This window comes from Octopus bimaculoides, chromosome 20 (assembly GCF_046866305.1).
Source record: "Octopus bimaculoides isolate indiv1 chromosome 20, ASM4686630v1, whole genome shotgun sequence".
Classification (NCBI taxonomy): Eukaryota; Metazoa; Mollusca; class Cephalopoda; order Octopoda; family Octopodidae; genus Octopus; species Octopus bimaculoides.
In genome coordinates, this window is record NC_142947.1 from 28,754,407 (window position 1) to 28,777,210 (window position 22,804).

Sequence of the window (22,804 nt, forward strand, 5' to 3'; positions counted from 1 at the left end):
ATTCTTAACAAATTCTATTTCAGAAATATTTTTCTGAAGTTTCCCCTATTCTAAAGAGTTTACTGCCGAATTAAGTTTTGGCATTTTATTTTGTTCCAAGAAACTTTCTTACTTGCATATCGGTCCACTATCTGCTGTGTCCATTCCTGCAGTGATAAAGAAAATATAAAAACAAATGGTTATTAGCACATAGTAAATTTCAAAAGTCACAACCTCTCTCTCTCTCTCTCTCTCTCTCTCTCTCTCTCTCTCTATATATATATATATATATATATATATATATATATATATATATATATATATACATATATATATATATATATATATATATATATATATATATACATATATATATATATATATATATATATATATATATATATATATATATATATCATTTGAAGGTTCTACATGTGAACTTCCTTCTCATATACTTTTGATCAAAATCTGGCACTTACATATGATGCCCAGTTTCCGCAATCACCCTGGTGTTTCCACCCCTTCACAAAGTTTGTTTTATATTTTATTTTGAATCTTCACTTAAAAAAGAACATTTTCTTCAAGAAAGAAAAATTTCTCAAGAATTCAAAACAAACATTGCTAAATTTTGCAGCAGGATGGAAACAAAGCGCAAAGCCAATAAAGGGGGTACTGTTATGGCTGCCCGTATAGGATTAATGCCTACTGACTCTACTTGTCAAACTGACATATTCTTGTATAGTGAGAGCTAAAATGGAACGTGAATCCAAGGCTTCAAATACTGAATTTGAACCAGAATTTCAAGAACTGGATGAACTAATTACTAGTTAAACATATACTTCTATGAAACAATGTACTAAATTCAGCTCCTTAAGTTTTCTAAAGCCCAAAATGAGCATGGAATCATCGTATTGAAAATGTTTATTCCCTCTTGCTGTTTTAACAGTGAGAGGGAATTACATGTACAAGAATATCCTAGCAGATATTCTTGTCCAGATAAATTTCATTTTTCTTTGAGGTACATTAGTCAAATTTCACCAATGAAAATTATATTGTGCAATGATCATTTTGTAGACTATAAAAGTTTGATGTGATGTTTTGTTTTTTTCCCAGATTTTGAATACAGTCAGATTATTTGTGGTAGGATTTACATTTTCACAAGTAGTGCTGATTCGTTTTAGGTTTTATTTTCTCTCACCTACTCACGACTTTACTGTAAGTTAGAGATGTTTTTAATGCCTTTAATATATGTTTTTAATGCCTTTAATATATGTTTTTAATGCCAAAGCAAGGAATTAGTTTTCACATTTTGTTTGTTTTTTAATCTAGGTCTATATGCAATTCTAAGAAAGGTACCAGATGGTCGTGGGATGTGCAAGAAAAACAGCTAAATCTCCCTTAAATCACACACTTTTTCATCTGCAAATAGAAGAAGAAATTCTTTTTTTGACCAAAAAAGCTTCAGCCATCGTTTTTAAGCATGTAGTGCAAAAAAAAAAATTGTCCAAAATTTGTCTGCAGGGGGTGAAGGGGAGTGAAAAAAAAATGATTTTTCCAAAATTTTTGTTCATAAAAAGCTCCCACCCCACCCCACCCCACCCCAATCTTTTCCAAGGTTGTGGTAAAAAAAAGCTGGAAGAATCCCTGTCAAAATGGAGAAAATCCAATATATATGGACATCACTTTTAATAGTCCATTAAAATTTTATAGAAATGGTATCATGTCTCAACATTTCAGGTTTTATTTAGTTATATACCTATTATAAATGTACCAAAACTCAAGTCCTTGTGGCTTTTAGTTTGGGATTTAGCTAGGTCTGAAAACACTGCGAAATTGACCATTTGTTACATGTAACAAAATAGGTATTACACAAATATTTAAAACATTACCAAAAAAATAGTTTCATTTTTAAGAATCTGAAAAAAAATAGGCAACTGCTATATCATAGACACTATTAGTTTGTGTAATTTGAAGATGATTATCACCTCAATTTCAAAGATATGACATCACAAATATGGCTAGTTATTCATTTCAGCCAATTAGGCAAGATTTCAATCAATTCGCTAACCATTCACATTGAACAAGTCATATATTCATTAGAAAGTGGCTAGGCCTACCTCAGATATCGAACAATTCAACTTTCTATTGTAAAAGAGGCTCGTTGCAGTTACCACTGGTGTCAATAGTCGAAATTTACAAACTAGGAAAGGCATGAACGGTGATGATGCTGAGAGAGATGAAGGACAGAAATCAAGCGTAATCCACCAAATGTAAAAATGGCTGGGAAGTGGAAAGCAGAAGCAGACTGATGACATTCTGTCTTCTCTTACACACTGAAATATGGTGGGTGCAATACAAATTCATCAGAAGGGACTTGGTATTGGCACAGATCAGTTCAGACCATTTGCAAATATGATGCAGAGCAAACACAGATCTGTTGTTAGAAACAGCATCAAAACAAGGGAAACAAAGAGAAGAGAGCTTCATTTGATCCAATGCACTCAACAAGAACAGATGACGAGATGGAAGGAATATGTTGTTGAGAGAAAAATAAGTTGGAATGAGATAGGGAGGTGGACTACATCACGGCTAAGTTTTCTGATTCATTCATCCTATGATGTTTTGCCATCACCTACAAATCTAGTAAGATGGAATGTCTCAGAGAATGATATATGCAAATGCGAAAAGGTCAGAACACTGAAACATATTCTTTCCAACTGTTTGCTGGTATTGAATAGATATACATGGAGACACGACCTGGTCCTTAAGGTTATCTTCAATGCTATAAAGGACCAAATTGCTCTTATCAGCAGTGGAAAAAATTCATTGAAAGTACCAACCAGAGATTTCATTACTTTCATGCACTCAGGACGGCAGATCCATTTCAAGAAGAAACTTCCTGTGAGAGATGAAAAGTGGAACAGCTACTGGGCGGTGGCTTCAGATTTACTGGGGTGTCAAGGATTCTTTCTCATCCCAGTTATGAAAAAAACGGATATTATGTGGTGTGAAAGAAAGTGGTGAATCTAGTCAAGTTAACAGTTCCTCATGAAGATAACATGGATGCCACTCAGGCTCGAAAGATTGACCGTTATGTAAACCTCCTTGAGGAATGTGAAGACACAGGCTGGAAAGCGGAGCATTTTCCAATCAAAGTCAGATGTAGAGGATTTGTGGGACACAATGTGAGGCAACTGTTGTTATTGTAAGACCTAATTCATCATAAAGTAAATACCACCATGAAGGATATCCTAACTACAGTGGAAAAAGCTAGCCACTGGATTTGATTAAAAAGAAATGATGGGCAGCAGCTAGAAGAATATTGGGATCTTTTTTAAAACAGGGGCCACATTTTTCATTAACGAAACACTTTGAAACTTGGAACACTGGTAGAATGTGTCATATAAAACATCTTTTTCTCTTAGTCTTCTTAAAAAAAAAAGAAATCCATAAGTTATTCCATGTTAAAGTTGTCGTATTTCTGTAATTTCAACCAATCACTGACATCCATTCAGTCGATATACATTAAGTGCCAACTACATAAACAAACGATTCTGAAACAATTAACCCTAACCCTAACCCTAGGGTTAGGGTTAGGGTTAGGGTTAGGGTTAAAGCAAATTTAAAATGAAAAAAGCAAATAAAACGAAGGTATGGAGATTAAATACGCTTTTACATCGCTTAATCAGCCAAAGGAGTAAATATAAACAACTGAATACTTGTCAGTGATTGGTTGAAATTATCGAAATAAGACAATTTTTTACATGAAATAAATTCGAATACAAAAATATTTTTCTGTTCTATAACACAAAATAGATAAGTATACGAAGTTTGAAAGTCTTTCCGTACCAAAAACACTACGTAAAACATTAATGAAAAATGTGGCCCCCGTTTTAAAATAGATCCGAATATTGAGATTTATTTGATAACCAGTTGATCTCGCAAATGGGGCCTCATATCAGTGAGTGGGGAGGCGTGTGCAATGATGCCTTTGAGAGGTAGGCCCCAAAACAGTGCGCATTCTCTCCTGATGACCCCCATACACTTGCTGGCTTCTGGTATGTGGAGCTTTCGACTGGTAGCACTTACGTGTGCAAGTTGTTTGCAAAACATATATTCCCTAAAATATCCATCCAAATTTCACAAATGATGTATCAAAATGTTTCTTTTCGAAGGCTCTCCAAGAAAAAGTATGATAGAAGTTAGGTTTAAATAGTTTCAAAAATTCATAGCAATTTCTTTTCTAATTCTGTTACAGATTATTGCAATGAAAGTGAGATCATTACTCTTGCAAAACCCCACACACTGCCATTTCTCCTCCACCTCATCACCACCATCATTCCTCCGGAGACACCACCAATTCATTCTCACTCTCTCTCCTAAATGAAGCTGTTCATACACAGGCATCATACAATCTGCCTTTCATTCTGAGTGAGAGGCTCTTTGTTAGAAGTAACAGCTCTATGAACTTTGCCCAGCCTATTCTTATTCTAGTGGCTATGCTTTCAGAATAACCTCCACCACTGCTAAACTTGGTCACCTAAGTAACAAAACCTGTCTACTACTTCTAGGGATCACCCCTGGCATATGAGGGAGTCTATTTTTTGTACATTCCTGATGTTTAATGTACCTGTACATTTTCCACATGTAAAGACTACTTTCTCAGTTAGTCTTCCAGTGATGCCACTGCACCTCTTATGTGTCCATAGGCTGCACTAGGTACACCATATGGAGTTTCTCCAACACTTTTTCTACATATCAAGCAGGGCCATCTCCCTGAAGGGAACTGTAACTTGTCTGTTTTCTTACTTATCAGGACTTTGGTCTTTACTAAATTAACTCTAACACACCTGAAATTTCTTCTCTAGTTCTGGTAGTGATTTAGCAATAAGAAGGAGGTCATCAATATAGAGTAGCTCTGAAGGGCAGCCTGTCTTGAATTCCTGTTATAGCTTGGAAGACTATGATAAGCCAAAGGGGGCTGAGAACCAATCCCTGGTGGACCCTAAATCCTACTTGTACCCTAAATTCCTTGCTATTCTCATTGGCAAGTTTCACCTTACTGACAGCATCCCTGTACATGGCTTTTACAGCTCTCACCAACCACTCATCTATCTCTAGCTTCCTCACTGCCCATCAGATAAGGGAGCAGGGAACCCTGTCAAAGGCTTTCTCCATGTCAACAAACACCAAATACAGAGGTTTATTTTTGGCTAAGTATTTCTCCTGCAGTTGCCTCACCAGGAATATAGCATTGGTGGTGCTTCTCCCTGGCATCTTATCTAGACTCACACACTTCTTAATTAATTGAGCTATGACCCTTTCTGTAACTTTCATCACATGGTCCAGCAATTTGATGCTTCTGTAATTATTTCTTTGTAGCAGTTGACTATAATGCTGCTACACAAACCCTTGTGAATGACTCCCTCGTGGACAACCTTATAAACTATATGGGTGACTATGTCACATCTCACTCCACCAGATATTTTAAGTGTCTCAATGGTGATTTCTGATGGGCTAGGAGCTTAACATGCCCTTGATTGCTTTATCTACTAAGCTACAGTTGATTTGGATTGCAATCCCCTCTGCTGGGTCCACATTAGGCAGACTGCCCTTCCATGTGTTCTCTACATTTAGCAGATTTTCATAGTGGCACTTCCAAGCTTCTTTCTTTGCAGAATCACTTACTGCAAGTGAACCATCATCCATGTGAATGCACTTCTCTCCTTTATATCATCACATTTTTCTCTGACATGCTGTCTTGCAATCTGAAACACTTTAAGCCTCTGGTCCTCACGCTGCAAAACACTGGCAAACTTCCTCCTTTCTGCTTCTCTCCTGGCTAAGTATACTTGTCTTCTAGCCTACCTCCTAGCTACCTGATATAGTTCTTTGCTATCACCATTCTTCCAGTCCTTTCAGACCTGTTTCTTTGCTCTAATGGCCTTGTCTACAACATCATTCAGCCATCATGCCACCTTAGGTTTGATTGAAACTTTGCACTAGGTACAGATTTGGTCTGTGGTACTCAGCAAGCTGCCCCGTAGGAACTCCCAGTTGCCCATATATATAAATATATATATATATATATATATATAGGGAGAATTCACAAAAAAAAACAACAGATGAAGACAGGTTGTGTAGACAACAAACAGATGTATTAGTTTAATGCTCGGGAAGTGAAAAAGTCTTTAACGTTTCGAGCCTACGTTCTTCCACAGGAAGGAACATAGAAAGAAACAAGGAGAGAAAATAAAGAATGTGTAGTAGCTAGCGATCTATCATGGCGAATGCCGGACAGAGGGGTCACACAGGAGAGCTAGGAAGAAGGGGAGATAATAAAGTAGTAGTGATCCTAAAACAAAGGTGCGCGTGCGTGTGTATAAGAGAGTATATATATGTGCGTGTAAAAGATGACTGGTGACCTTGACATGTGCATGTATGTATGTGTAGGTGTGTGGATGTGGGGTTGGGACGTGGTCATTGCTAGTGTGTGCGTGGTGGTGTGATTTGATGTGATGTGTGGTATGGTAGTGTATGGTGTGGTGGTGTGTGGTGTGGTGTGATGGAGGTGGGAGGTGGGGGAGGCGAGAGTGGGGAAAGTAAGGGTAGGGTGTGGGTTAGGCTGGGGGTGGGGCTAGAGGTGGGGTATGTGGGAGTTGGTGTAAGGGGTGGGGTGGGGCGGGAGCAAGAGAGAAGAGGTGGGTGGGAGGAAGTAGGTGTGAGGGGGAAAGAGGAGAGGGGAGGAGGTAAGATGAAGAGGGGAAGAGAGTTGAGCCCATGTGGCATAAAGTAGCGAAGAGAGAAGATTAATCCCTGTTCACAGCGCAAATAGGAGTCTGGATGGTCTCTGTGCAAAGACAATCCGAACACAGACATTGTTGCAAAGAGTGACCAGTAGAGCGGAAATGGGGTGTCATTGCTGAGTCGGATGTCTCGGAGGTGTTCCACGAACCGGTCAGCCAAGCAGCGTCCCGTTTTCCCGATGTATAGAGAAGGGCAGAGAGAGCAGGAGATGCAGTAGATGACATTGGTAGAAGTGCAGGTGAAGGAATCGGTGATGTGATAGGGTTGATGATGGGTGCTGGTGAGGAGGGTGTTGTTGGAGAGGTAAGCGCAAGTGCAGCAGTGTGGGCAGGAGCAGGGGAACGAGCCGGGTTGAGGGGGTTGGGTTAGGGAAGAAGCTGTAAACCAAGAGGTCTTGTAGGTTGTGGGCTCGTTTGAAGGAGGGGAGGGGTTGGTTAGGGAAGATCTGCGAAGTGGAGGGGTTGGACTGGAGTTGCTGGAAGGCTCAGAGAATGGTGCATTGGAGAGGTAGGTAGTGGGGTGGTAGGTGAGGGGAGACGGGAGACGGTGGGGTGGGTGCAGGGGAGAGAGCAGATGCACGATCCACAGAACATGCTCTGGCAAGGGCGGTGTGCATAGTGGTGAGGGGATATCCCCGTAGGATAAAGTGGCGAGCCATGAGTTGAGACTGAGTCACAAAGTCATGGTCGTCACTACAGAGCCTGCGTAGATGGAGGAATTGGGAACAGGGGATGGAAAGCTTGGTGTGTTTGTAGTGGATGGAGGAGAAGTTGAGGTATGAGTGTGAGTCTGTGTGTTTGTAGTGGATGGAGGTGGTGAGAATATATATATATATATATATCTGACACATGCAACCTTTGCCTTGAGGAAGTATTGTGCATACTGCTAAGTAATAAGAACCTGGTAAACAAGCATGCAGAGAAAATTCCAAGATATTTCCACCATACCAAATATGCATTTTCAAGATTAGACATCATGAAATAATAATGATTCAGGGAGCTTTCTCTCCTATTCTTTTCCACCCCACCTAAGTGTCTGTTCATAGCGGTGCACCTCTCTTTCTTTATATATGTATGGTTGCCCGGCTGTACGCCTCTCTCTATACAAATATATATTTTTACGTAGTCTCATGACCCAGCACTGTCAGATAATATTATTATGAGTAATAACTAATAATACTTCAGTAACCTCCCACCCTCCCCTTCTCATTCCCCACCACCACCAAACACTACCTATGGGTGCCCACCCACGTGTCTACAGTCCATGAAAGTATATACCTGTTTGTGTAGATATATATATTAAGTTGTCAGTATGAAATTTGTAGAAAAGAAAAAAAACATTTGCTAATGTTTTATAATACAAGGAATAGCTTTATTCATCAAAGTATGCACCCATATTGCCCAGCCTCAAACTGAAAATGCCTGGCAATCTAGAGTCAATAAAATCTTGGAAGGCCTGTTTTACAGCATCATCGGAATTAAATTTTTTTCCTATCAACAAGTTATCCAAATTCTGGAAGAAGTGGTAGTCAGTGGGGGCAAGATCAGGCGAGTGTGGTGGATGATGATCTTCCAACTCCTGTAGTTTCGCCAATGTCATTTTTGTGATGTGTAGTCTGGCGTTGTCTTGCAATAAAATAGGAGTGGATCTGTTGACTAATCTAGGCTGTTTTTTTCTAAGTTTCTGCATCATTTGGTCCAGCTGGTTGCAGTATCCTTCGGCCATGATTGATGAGCCGTGTTTAAATGAAATCATAATGGATCACACCTGCGCCAGACCTCCAAACACACACCATCCGCTTCTTTTGATGAAATTTGCTTTTTGGACTGTGTTTTGGTGGCTCATCTTTGTCCAGCCATTGTGCTGAACATTTACAGTTGTTGTATTGGATCCATTTCATTAAATTATTTTCCTATCAACAAGTTACATTCGATTGTTATATCACATGTTACATTCGATTCATTTTTGTGACAAGAAAGTAGCATAATGCAGGCTTCCAAACGTTGCTGTTTCTAATTTTCATTGAGTTCATGTGGAACCGACTTATCCAACGTTTTCACTTTACCGCTCTTAACTAGGTAATTCAATATTGTTTGCTTGTTAACACCAAACAACAACGATGATTCACAGGCACTTTGAGATGGATCTGACTCGACAGTGGCTTTCAGTTCATCATTATCCACCTTTGTTTCTGGTTGACCATGTTGCTCATTTGTGAGGTCGGTCAAACCAATTTGATACTGTCTGCTGTGTAATAACATTAGAATGAAATACTCCATTAGTATTCCAAGCAGCCTGTGATGTTGTATTTTCAAGAAAGGACTCATATTTCAAAACTGTATGAATTTCTGATTTATCCATCACTAAACAGAAATAGCAAAAACGATTTACAAATACTTTATAAACTGAGTTAGAATAAAAAAATAGATGTGTAAGCTTTCTAACAAAAGATAAAGATTGTCAAAATATAATAATGGTACAAAATGAGCAGCTGTCAAAGTTTACCATATACCTTACTACAAGTTTCATACTTGACGACTTACTATATATACGTATATGTTTGTATTTATGCATCTGTGTGTTTATATATACATGTAAATATTTCTATATGCACGTACTTGTATGTATATATTTGCATGTGTACATTAGTGAATTTATATCTATGTGTGGGAGCATGTATGTATGTGTGTGTGTGTGTGTGTGTATGTGTGACTGTGTATATGAATATATATATACACATGAATTGGTGTAGGTGTGGATATGTGTGAGCATGGATGGATGTGCACATATCTATGCAAATAGGAGACTAGGGGCATACATGTATTAATATACATGTATATACGTGCACATATATATTTATCAGTGTGAAGGTACCTATGCTTATGTGTGTATGCATACACATGTGTGACTAGAGAAATGTGCACATATATGTATATATATGCATATGTGCATGTCCGTGTAAATATGTAGATATTTATATGAATTTATGTATATATGTGCATCCATGAATGAATGTGTATGTAAGTATATGTGTGAATATATATATATATATATATATATATATATGTATATATGTATTTATATTTATATATGTGGGTGTGATAGTGTGAGAGTCTGCACGCTATGCTCAAGGTAGGTAGGTATATATTAATAATAATAAAGGAGTTACGACGCAAAAACGTATATAATTAAATGAACATATTTATCTTCTTCAATATATATTTCAGTATAAAGAATTCATTAAGAGACTTCGTAAAACAAAATTCCTTTACACAACTTCAGGAAAAATAAATATAACACCAGAAAAGTACATTCAGTTTAAAAATACAAACTGTTCATGCCGAAAAAATTTCACAATTACAAAAACCGAACAAAATTTTTTTTTAATTTTACAAAAAGAATACTATTACTTACATGCATGCACCCACATGTGCGCCCGTACACACACGCACACACGTTCATGCGCATACACACATGCACGCTCACGTGCATATGCATGCATACACAAACATACAAAGTTCACAAGCAATAAACACATACACACACACACATACAAACACACACTTATACACACACATACACACACACACACACACACATCCACATACATATATATATAAAAATATTTAAAAAATTTTTTAAATATATTATAAAATTATATATACATATACACACACAAAAAACAAATATACATACACACATACAAAACACCACACACATACACACATACATACATATATACATATATATATACATGTACATATACATACATATACATACATATATACATATATATATCCATACATACACATACAAAACACCACACACACACACATATACACACATACATACATATATACATATATATACATATACACACACACACATATACATACATACATATATATATACATATATATATATACACATAAATATATATACATATACATACATACACACATACATATACATACACATACTCACATACATACACATATATACACACACATTTCCACGTATACCCATGCACATGTATATACATTTGCACATGTATATGAACGGATGTACGTATAAGTAAATAGAGCAATAGCAAAACTAAAAATACTAAAACTCAGACCCTAATACCCGATCCAGCTATAGGAGAAAATAAACAATGAAATTATCTAAACCAAAAATAAGTATGTTTGCGAACGTGAACACACCTGAACCCATTATACGTAAGTTTATTAATTAGTTTATGTTTTGAAAATAGAATAAAAAACAACTCAAGATTGCACAAGTTACAATACCTCCTACCCTTATCGTAAGGGAAATTCCTCCCAATAATTGACCATTCTAACGAAAAATTCTTATTTTGTTCTTTGAACCCCCAAATAAACCTACTAAGACTAGTACTAGCTATTTTACTCCTATCTCTAAACGTATTAAAGTGACAAGAAATTCTCCTACAAATCTTATCCGAAGAACAACCCACATAAACACTAACATCTGTATCGCTCTTAACCTTACACTGATACACCATATTCTTTAATCTCACGTTTGGACCCTCAAACCTTAACTTCCTGGGATTAATCTCTGTTACCTCAATCTTAGAACCTATAATATTATTACCTAAGTGAGGGTCCTCATCCCTATTCATTCCATTCATGCCTGTCTTAAGAACTTTAGAATTATGCGCTGCAATAATCTGCTCTAGGTTATTAGTATTGGAAAAAACCAAACCTAACACTATGCGTATTAATAATTTTACCGTAACGCGAATTTGCAGGGAAATGCTTACTAATTACCTCCCTAAACTGAGCTACCAAATTCGACTTAACATTTTTACCAAATGGTAAAATAAACCAAAGATAACCATCTTTAATATTATTAAAGCCTTTTGCAAAATACCTAAAACATTTAGAATTATGCATGACATTATTACGAGTATACCTATGATCATAATTTTTTTCATTATTACTCCTAACCAACCTAACCTTATTATTCCTAACATCCCTATCTACTCTAACCTCACCAGATTCAGGTTTAACATAATAAACCTTATCTCTAAAACCAACCCTATTTAAAGCTTCATTATAAAAAGGAGCTTCATTATCGAAAACAACACGATTAGCAGATAACTTAGAAAGCCTAATTGAAATATTTCTAACTAAATTATCAATAATTCTTCTAGGGTGGTTACTCCATCTACTTATATATTTCAGATTAGTAGACGGTTTATGGTACGGTCTATACGTATCGTTTTTTATATCAAGTGTCACATCTAAATAATTAGCTAGCGAAACATCATCGTAAGTGACATTCATTCCCATCCTATTAAAAAATCTAGATAACCTACCTTTAAGTCTCTGCAAACATTGGGTAGAATAATTCCTAATATAAAGAAGACAATCGTCCCTATATAAACCGCCCCTAACCATAGGGAATTGATCAGCCAATTCATACAAAATATAAGAACCCACAACATTCGCTATTTGTGCTGAGTCAGAACTTCCCATGGGAACATCGAAAGCATTAGGAGTATCTTTACGAATCCAAATCTTATCATTAAAAGAAATAAACGACTTCCTAGCAGCTAACACTACTTTTATTTCATCCCTAGTAAGTCCTGCCTTGTTATGAAAGGACCAAAGAGCCTTATTTAGTACGATATATATACAGAGCTGGACGTAAGTCTGTTAATCATTAATTAATGAAGTTAACATTTTCGTTAATGATTTAACGTTTAAGTTAACTTTGAAAATCATTATTGGACTAGTTAACTCAAGTCTGTTAACTCAAAAATTTCATAAAAACTGGCAAATGTTTAAAAGTTTCTATTGTTTTCAGACTGTCTTAGCATATTTAATACTGTATGCATCATTCTTTCAACCCTGATATAATGCCACTTACTATTATAAATAACTTGTAGGACCTCATCTGGCCATGCCTGGATTTGAAACCAAATCCACCCACTTGTTGCTTGCAAAGACAGCAGGAAATGTCTTTGTCCTGTCAAGAGGGAACAATGATTGATGTGTTTCCACTTGATCCGTGACCTCGCTGTGTCATGGAGAGTTCAAATAGACAGCAAGTGACCTACATTAGTATGAGCTGTGCTTATAATTATTATAAATTCCAGTGTTCTCCAAGCAAGAGATCAGAGAGAATCTTGACTGCAGCAACAAGGCAGACAACTATAGCAGCCAGAATTGACCTTTCTTCCAGAAAGCACAGAATTGGGAGAAAAGCAAAATTAACTGAGGTGGATGTCAATAGAGAAAATATTGGCTTCCATAAAGTGGAAAAAATAAATGGAAGGAAAAAAGTTGGTAAATAGTTCAGTATGAACGTAAATAGCTGTTACATGGTAGCAGGGCATGCTAGAAATAGCAACCATATCCTTCCTTTTCTGGAAAAAGGAGCCATTTACATGTGATTTTGAGGTCACATTCGTTGAAAGCATCCAAAATAACCTGGAAAAGAAAAAAGACCTGCGAAACAAAACACCCTTGGTAGGAAACTTTGAGGTTTCCACCACCCCTCCCACCTTTCTTTTCTGGAGGTCAGATACATTGAGTGCACCCAAAAAAACTGTGGAAAAAATTATTCCACACCGAGGTATGAAATATTTACCAAAAGAATAAAATCTTGTACCGATTATACCTGTATTTTAATTAATTCAAATTAATGTACCTCATCTTGAAAAGTGGCAATATTTTTGGCAGTTGCCATCTGGGATAATTTTAGTAATAAATCAAACAGGTAAGATGCATTAAGAATTTCAATTTTAGTGGTTATCCATAATGTTAGTGCTTTTACACCTGTTAATTAAATTTACCTGCCCATAAAAGTCAAATTTACTCAGCAAGATCAGCTAAAATTAAATAACTATAAACCAGTGGTATATAAAGCACCCACTGACAAAATTTCAAACCTATATGTAAAAAATTTACAAAGTTACAAGTAAATATTGTGGACACCCCTTTTGAACCTGAATAATTCAAAATAACATGAACAAATAAGCATCGCATTTGACAGATTAATATGAACACTAAAGATGTTTTAGGTGTTTTTTCTTATGCACACACACACACATAAGATGGCCTCGTTCAGTTGGGACTACATGTGTGTTTCTTTGACATCATCATCCCATAAAATTTGTTTATGGGGAGAAGAATATTGAAAAATATCAATAGATGTGTGAGTGAGAAAGAAATGAGGAGGGAGGTTTGGGGATGTGCTAGAAACAACAGCCAGATCTCCCTTAAATCACAGTCTTTCCTCTGAAATTATTAACAATTTTTTTAAAACCGAAAATGTTTCTCTCATGGGTTTAAGTGTGTAGTGAAAAAATAATGGCCAAAATTGTTTCGGACTGGGATGGTGATGAGGTAGGAGTGAAAAAAATTTTCAAACTTTTTCCTTTTTTTTCATGAAAAGATGCCTCCCATCATTCCAAAGACTTTGGTGAAAAACATTGGAAAAAATCCTCATCAAAACAGAGAAATTCCAACTTATGTGGGCCGTCTGATCCTAAACTCTGTTTTCCAGAAATTCTTCCCAGGCACCCCCCTTCCAAACACTTTGCCTACAAATTTCTTTGTAATCGTAATCTACCATTTAAAAGGTATTTGTATAAAATTTCATTAAAAAACACCTATTTTTCAGAAAGTTATGAGGAGGAAAATGTTGGGTCCTGTGAATTTTTCAAAACTCCTCTCCCCAACCACTCAGTAAATTTTTCCAACAAATATTTACATACACTCAATCTACAGGATGTAAGCGATTATTTAGTGAAAGTTTCATCAAAAAGCATCCATTTTTCTGGAAGTTACGAGGTAGCAAAGTCGGCGGAATATTAAATTGTAGTTATGCCTTCTTTCAATAAAAGTTAACATTAACTTCCATTACACCTTCAAAGAATTAATGGATTAACGAAATGTTTCGTTATTTTTTCATTATGAGGTTTTTTCACGCTGACTACTTGATAAATTCTTATAAAGAATTTATCCTATATTATATTATAAATAATTAGAATATATTCAGTGCTGAATATCATTCTGTATAAGCATATGTTACCGAGATGCAACTGGATAAATTCAAATCTCTTTCAGGGATATATAATTGTGAACAAAAGTCATCGTTGCTGTGATGGCTACATCATGGTAGGTGATTCTTGTTTATTTTTATATATCTTGACCATACGTGTACTGATGAACAAAAGAATACAGGTTACTTCACAGTTTTTTCTGTATTTGATTGAGAAACCAGTGGTCTACCATTGAGTTAAATGTTTTTAAGAGATAAATTTTGAAAAGCTGCATTCCCTCGCTTTCGGTAAATATGTGGCTTATTTTTGGTAGTTTTTTTTACTTATTTAGTCCCTCGATAGTGTGAGGCATTGATACACAGTTAATGCCCTTTATATATAATTAAATATATCTATGAAGAAACGATGAATTTTTTCATTACGAAATTTTTCGTTATTTTTTCATTATGAGGTTTTTTTCACGCTGACTACTTAATAAATTCTTATAAAGAATTTATCCTATATTATATTATATTATATTATATATATATATATATATATATATATATATATATATATATATATATATATATATACACACACACACATACAAACACACACACACACACGTTTGCGTACCCTGTCTAGCTATCATGTAATGGTTGTAAAAGCACATCAGCATCATCCAAGTAAGGCTGTTTGTTTCCAGTCTTCTGTTACCTAACACGACAGGTGCAGTGACTGTCTGTATCGCATGTATGGAAATGCCTACAAATTTTGACATAATTGTTTATGTTATATAATTTTATGTTATATTATATTCATAGTATATAATGTAATATTGTAATATTATAATATATAAATAAATTATTGGATTGTCAATCGTATCTTTCTATTTAATTTATCTTTATATATATATATATATATATATATATATATATATATATATATATATATATATATATATATATAAGAATGGACAGTCACAGTTCAGCACATGTTTTGAAAACAAAAAAGCTTGTTAAAACTAAATGTGCATTACATCATGAAATAAAAATAATCTACTGCCTCACCAGGTACATGACTGCCTCTCATTGAAATTAATTGTGCATTGTGTATAGGAGGTGATAAGAGAAGAGAATCTACAATTATGTTCCAAACTGAATAGGAGTAGCTATAAAAATAAAGCAGGAGTGACTGTGTAGTAAGAAGCACGCTTCCCAACCACATGGTTCAAGATTCAGTCCCACTGCGTGGTACCTTGTGCCATTGCCTTCTACTATCGCCTTGGACCAACCAAAGTCATGTGAGCAGACTTGGTAGATGGAAGCTGAAAGAAGCCTGTCGTGTAGATATGTATACACACATGCACACGCACATATATATACATATACACACACACACATATATGTGTCTTTGTTTATGCTCCGTAACCACAGACACAAAAACACACACAGATATGTGTGTGTGTGTGCATGTGTTTGTGTGTGTGTGTGATTGTGTCTGTGTTTATGTCCCCATAACTTTGTAGTTCAGCAAAATGAGACCGATAAAATAAGTACCAGATCTTAAATAAAAATAAAGACTAAGTTCGATTCATTCAACAAAAATTTTTCAAGGTGGTGCACCAGTCTGATGACTGAAATAAGTAAAAGATAAAAAATTAACGATGAAACAGTCAATCATACATGTTTGTTAAAGTATTCTAGATCAACACAAAAATATCTCCTTAATCGATACAAGCATGATTTATAGATCAATTTATATTTCATGTCTAGTGACCTATGACCCTTCCCTAAGCTAAAGTCATCATCTGGTGTCTCGCTAAAAGAGGTAAATGCACAGATTTATATAATAAAAGGAAAAATATGAAAAATATAAATTGAATTAAAATAATTTAAGCTTATGATTATATAAGGGGAGGTGTGGCTGTGTGGTGAGAAGCTTGTTTCCAAACCATACAGTTCCAAGTTCAGTTCCACAGCATGGCACATTGGACAATTGTCTTTTACTACAGCTTCAAGCCAACCAAAGCTTTGTGGGTGAATTTCGTAGACAGAAACTGAAAAAAGCCTATTGTATATATATATATCACTGGGCTGGATGTCATTTCTCTTGCCTCCCAACATTTTTTCTCTTCTGCTATTTTATTCTATTTCCTTTAAAAATTTCTCTCGGGTGTTACCCATTACAATTTGTCTCGGCCTAATGGCTGTTAATGTTTGTCTTTGTTATTACACCTATTTTCCACCATTCCACCATCATCAAATACAATGTTATTAGCTGCAGCTAGTTCGAATTTCCCCTCTAGTTCCATTTAGTTTTGTGTTATTTAGTTTGTGTAAATGGTACTCTAGATTGTGGGAGGTCACGTATGCTAATTTTACATCATATCTGTTGATGATTTTGCGATATTTGGAAGATCTTGGGAAGTGTCAATCAAATATTCTGAAAAATTCTATTTTAGATATATATATATATATATATATATATATATATATATATATATATATATATATATGTGTGTGTGTCTTTATGTCTGTGTTTGTCTCCCACCTCTACCACTTGACAACCAGTGTTGGTGTGTTTACATCTCTGTAACTTAGCAGTTCCAAAAGGGAGCTGCTAGAATAAGTACTGGGTTTTTTAAAAAAAGTAACGAGGTCAATTCAAGGTGGTGCCTCAGCATGGCCACAATCTAGTGACTGAAACAATTAAAAGATAAAAGATATGCATATATACAAATGGAAAAACAAACCTTTAAAGAAAATACTTGAAAAATTAAAAAGCATTTAGAATAAGTTATAACAAATTCATGAGTGGGTGTGTGGTAAGTAGCTTGCTTACAAACCACATGGTTCTGGGTTCAGTCCCAGTGCATGGCATCTTGGGCAAGTGTCTTCTACTATAGCCTCGGGCCGACCAAAGCCTTGTGAGTGGATTTGGTAGACGGAAACTAAAAGAAGCCTGTTGTGTATATATATATATATATATATATATATATATATATATATATATATATATATATATATATGTGTGTGTGTGTGTAGGTGTGTGTGTATATGTTTGTATGTCTGTGTTTGTCCCTCCAACATCACTTGACAACCGAAGCAGGTGTGTTTACACACCCATAATTTAACAGTTTGGCAAAAGAGACCAATAGAATAAGTACTAGGCTTATAAAGAATAAGTCCTGGGGTTGATTTGCTCGACTAAAGGTGGTGCTCCAGCATGGCCACAGTCAAATGACTGAAACAAATGAAAGAGTAAAAAAAAGAGTAAAATCAAGATAAAACTACCAAGATGAGAAATTGTTATTGTGAAAAATAATTGGGAAATAATTAGAAAATCCAAAATCCAATATTCCCTTGAATGATAAATCTGATGTTGTTTTCTAAGTGCCAATCAACACATTCACTTGTATTTACACACACACACACATTTGTACATGTGCAAGTGCATCATCTAACTTTACACTTACATGTGAACCAATACATGGACATACATATACATACACATATGTACATATAAAAAATAGAAATACATACATGCATAAATACATCTGCATGCCCCCACCCAGGCACACACACACACATATACACATGCACATATATACCTATACACAGTAAGATATCCACAAAAAAATGGAAATACAATATTTAAAGGAACACCTAAACCAAATTAAACTCTAAAATGTAAGCAGATTATATAAAGAATTGTAAACAATAATCAAACAAAGATAACAAAATAGAAAAGTATGAAAATATAACAAAAAATAAAAATAAATAAAATTCAAATTAAACAAAAAAGAAAATAAATGAAATTCCATCTGAATCACAACCACCAGTTGTGTTGATGCATGAGGAAAAGATAATTTATTTATTAAAACATGACTAAATTAAAAAATAAAAAAATATATATGTTTAAAAGCAAAGAATAGCAGGGGTGCTACCATAAGACACTAAGATAGATAACTGGCACTTTTTCAGTTACAATTAGAAAAATTCCAGTTGATCTGATCAACAGAACAGCCAGCTAGTGAAAGTGACATGCAAGTGGCAGAGCACTCCACAGACATATGTACCCTCAACATAATTCTTCGGGAGATTCAGCATACCAGAATGTAAAAATGAGCAAGACAAATGAAAATATACGAAATAAAAAACGATTACCTAAGTACCAATGGTTTCGTTTGTTAATATTTACAAATGTAAATATCTGCAAACTCATCAGTATAGTCTGTCGCTTACAAAATACAATTTCCAGAAATAGAAATAGAACGCTCGCCCGAAAGAGAACATGTATAAAGTTCTGCAAATTATATTAGGGGGTATCTTTCAAATGTCTTCATTTTGGCGCACTGAGACTGGAAATAACTCTACAGTTAATAAATTTCTGCAGCTAATTTACCAGTTAGAGAACATTGTTATTTAAAAATTAAATAATGGGGGTAGAAATTGATATTAAAACCAGTGGCTTAGAATATTTAAAAAATCCACTTTTGTGGTCATTCCTCTTAATTTGTATGTAATATAATTTTTAGTCTTCGGATTTTTTAAATATGCTAGGCCGCTGGTTTTGATATCAATTTCTACCCCCATTATTTAATTTTTAAATAACAATGTTCTCTAACTGGTAAATTAGCTGCAGAAATTTATTAACTGCAGAGTTATTTCCAGCCTCAGCGCCAAAATGAAGACATTTGAAAAATACCCCCTAATATAATTTGCAGAAATTTATACATGCTCGCTTTCGGGTGAGCGTTCTGCGACTAGTTCTGGAAATTGTGTTTTGTAAGCGACAGACTATGCTGATGAGTTTGCAGATATTTACATTTGTAAATACTAACAAACAAAACCATTGGTACTTAGGTAATCATTTTTATTTCGTATATTTTCATTTGTCTTGCTTATTTTTACATTCTGGCATTTTGCTGAAATTTTCTTGAGAACACACACTTCGTGGTAAGGCGATTTGACGTCTATCTTTCTCATACTAGGAGTCCACTTTGATGGTCATTCCTCTTAATTTGTATGTATGTATATATATATATATATATATATATATATATATATATATATATACATACATATACAGGGGTTGGACAAAATAATGGAAACACCTAGCGTCATAATTTTGAAATATCTATAAAATCATCAAAAGCTTGTTTATTTTTATGTTTTTTGATTTATTATTAGTGTTGCTTAATATGTTTTGCTAAAATTGCTGTTTCTTTTTAGATATCATCAGAAAAAGGTAATTAAAATTCATTAAAATGACAGATCTATCAGACTTTCAAAGAGGTTAAATTGTTGGTGATCATATGGCAGGTGCTAGCGTAACAAAAACAGCCGAAATGTTTGGTGTATCCAGAAGTACTGTCTCAAAAGTAATGACAGCCTTTGAGAAAGAGGGGAAAAACCTCCTTGTTGAAACAAAACTCCAGAAGAAAACCAAAACTTTCAGATAGGGACTGTCGGACTCTTAAATGACTTGTTAGAAAGGATCACAAAAGTACATCTCACAAAATTACTGCAGAGCTTAATGACCACCTTGAGAACCCAGTTTCCACAAAAAACTGTTCACCAGGAGCTGCACAAAGCTGGATTTCACAGGAGGGCTGCAATCAGAAAACCACTACTTTCAAAAACAAATGTTGCAAAGCATTTAGAGTGGAGTAAAAACCTACAGAATTGGTCCCTAGAAGAATGTTGTTTTCTCGGACAAGTCATCCTTTACCTTATTTCCGACCACCGGTCGAGTATACGTATGGAGACAGCCAAAAGAAGCATTTGACTCAGACTGCCTTCTTCCAACTGTTAAATATGGAGGAGGATCTGTGATGATCTGTGGGTCTATATCTTGGAAAACCACCAACCCAATGGTTTCCCTTCATGGCTGAATTAATAGTCAAGATTATCTAAGCATTTTATTTGATCAAATTCATCCTATGGTTGTGGAACTGTTTCCGGAGGTAAATGCAAACTTTCAGGATGATAATGCACCAATTCACACAGCTAAAGTTGTTACTGAATGGCACAAAGAACATTCTAGTGAAGTTGAACATCTTATCTGGCCACCACAGTCCCCAGATCCCAATATTATTGAACATTTATGGTGCATTTTAGAAAAACAAGTAAGGAGTCGATATCCTCCACTATCATCACTACAAGAGCTGGAGACTGTTTTAGCTGAAGAATGAACGAAATTCCTTTGGAAATCATTTAAACTTTGTATGAGTTCATACCTCATAGAATTCAAGTTGTAATTACTGCTAAAGGCAGTCCTACCCCATATTAAAATAAATTTGTTTGAAATGTTAAGGTGTTTCCATTATTTTGTCTAACCCCTGTATATATATATATATATATATATTACTGGCGATGGCCTGTTTATAGGTTTACCCTGGGTTTCTCGCCATAAAGAGTGTCTTTATGGTGTATCATCAGACCCTAAGCCTTGTTGGCCTACTATTGCCTCTTTAAAGCAATGGAGTGGGAAACGACCAGATATAAACAATGGGGGTTATCTCCCTCTTCTGGTGGTCATTGGCTTCCAGCTGTGTCGTCCTCTTTCAACTATGCCATCTGTGAGGGAAGAAAGTAGGGGGTTACCTCCCACTCTCTTCAGCAATCAATTTTCAGGCTGTGCTTGCATTTCAGGAAATTCCTATTAGTGTTTTGAGAACCGCATAATAATGATAATAGCGGTATTAGTGATAATATTTACATCACAGCTGGAAATTGATTGCTGATGAGAGTGGGAGATAACCCCCTACTTTCTTCCCTCACAGATGGCATAGCTGAAAGAGGATGACATAGCCAGAAGCTAATGACCACCAGAAGAGGGAGATAACTCTCATTGTTTATATCCGGTTCTTTTCCCCTCCATACCTTAAAGAGGCCATAGGCAAACAAGTATTAGGGTCTGATGATATGCCATAAAGATACTCTTTATGGCGAGAAACTCAGGGTAACTCTATAAACAGGCCTTCACCAGTAATAAATATAGACTACTCTACTTCTTAGAGTGTGCTTATTCTCCGTTTTTATGTTTTTCTAAAAAAAATTATATATATATATATATATATATATATATATATAGATAAAACATATTTGTTTTGCAAGATTTTTGATGTGAAATCGTGTGTTGAAACAGATGTTGTTGTACTTGGGGATGGTCATATTGCCAGTTTAGCCAATAAAAACACACGCACTGTATATTTGGTGTTAATTTGCTTCAGCTTTATATTACATTATATTACATTAATCCTATTTCGGCCAGAGTTCTTTCGTCACACTTCTGTGGCCTCATCAGTGGTCCTTTGCTTTCTTCTTTCTTATGTGTGTCTTACCTTACTAACTATCAGCCATTTTGTATTTTGTATTCCTAGGAAGGAATACAAAATACAAAATGGCTGATTGTTAGCAAGGAGGGACACACAAATAAGAAAGAAGAAAGCAAAGGACCACTGATGAGGTCACAGAAGTGTGACGAAAGAACTCTGGCCGAAATAGGATTAATGTAATATAATGTAATATAAAGCTGAAGCAAATTAACACCAAATATACAGTGCGTGTGTTTTTATTGGCTAAACTGGTAATATGACCATCCCCAAGTACAACAACATATATAGATAACACTTACTTGGAAAAGGATGCGATATATATATATCATTCAGCTAGTGTTAGGAACATAAATTGTGACTAAGGTTTGGTGGAAGATTTTAATTCAAAACTTATGAAAACAAGACATTTGTACTCAGAGCCAGAGCCGGTTTCGGTCAGGTTGGTAATGAAAGGGTTAAGTTGGTATTTGGTGAATGAGAGAGTTTGATGTTGATGTCATCATTTGTAATTCAAGATATGAAGTTGCTTCATCTGGAACTCAATGTAGTAGAGATCCAGTTCTGATTTGAAGACATCTACATCCACCCCATATAAGTCTCTCAAATCTTTGGGGAGGTTATTAAAGAGTTGTATGCCTTTGAAACCCAAGCAACTTCAG

The 22,804-nt window shown here is 35.3% G+C and overlaps 1 protein-coding gene across 15 annotated transcripts in view; it reads right to left on the reverse strand.

Annotated features, from left to right (window-relative positions):
* Window positions 1-22,804, reverse strand: part of LOC106867275 (F-box and leucine-rich repeat protein 13) — a 148,531-nt gene that overhangs the window by 93,207 nt on the left and 32,520 nt on the right. For all 15 annotated transcript variants that reach the window (XM_089338276.1, XM_089338279.1, XM_089338275.1 and 12 more), the window contains one exon: window positions 113-146. In XM_089338276.1, coding sequence (XP_089194402.1) covers window positions 113-146 — 34 coding nt within the window. The remainder of the gene's footprint in view (window positions 1-112; window positions 147-22,804) is intronic.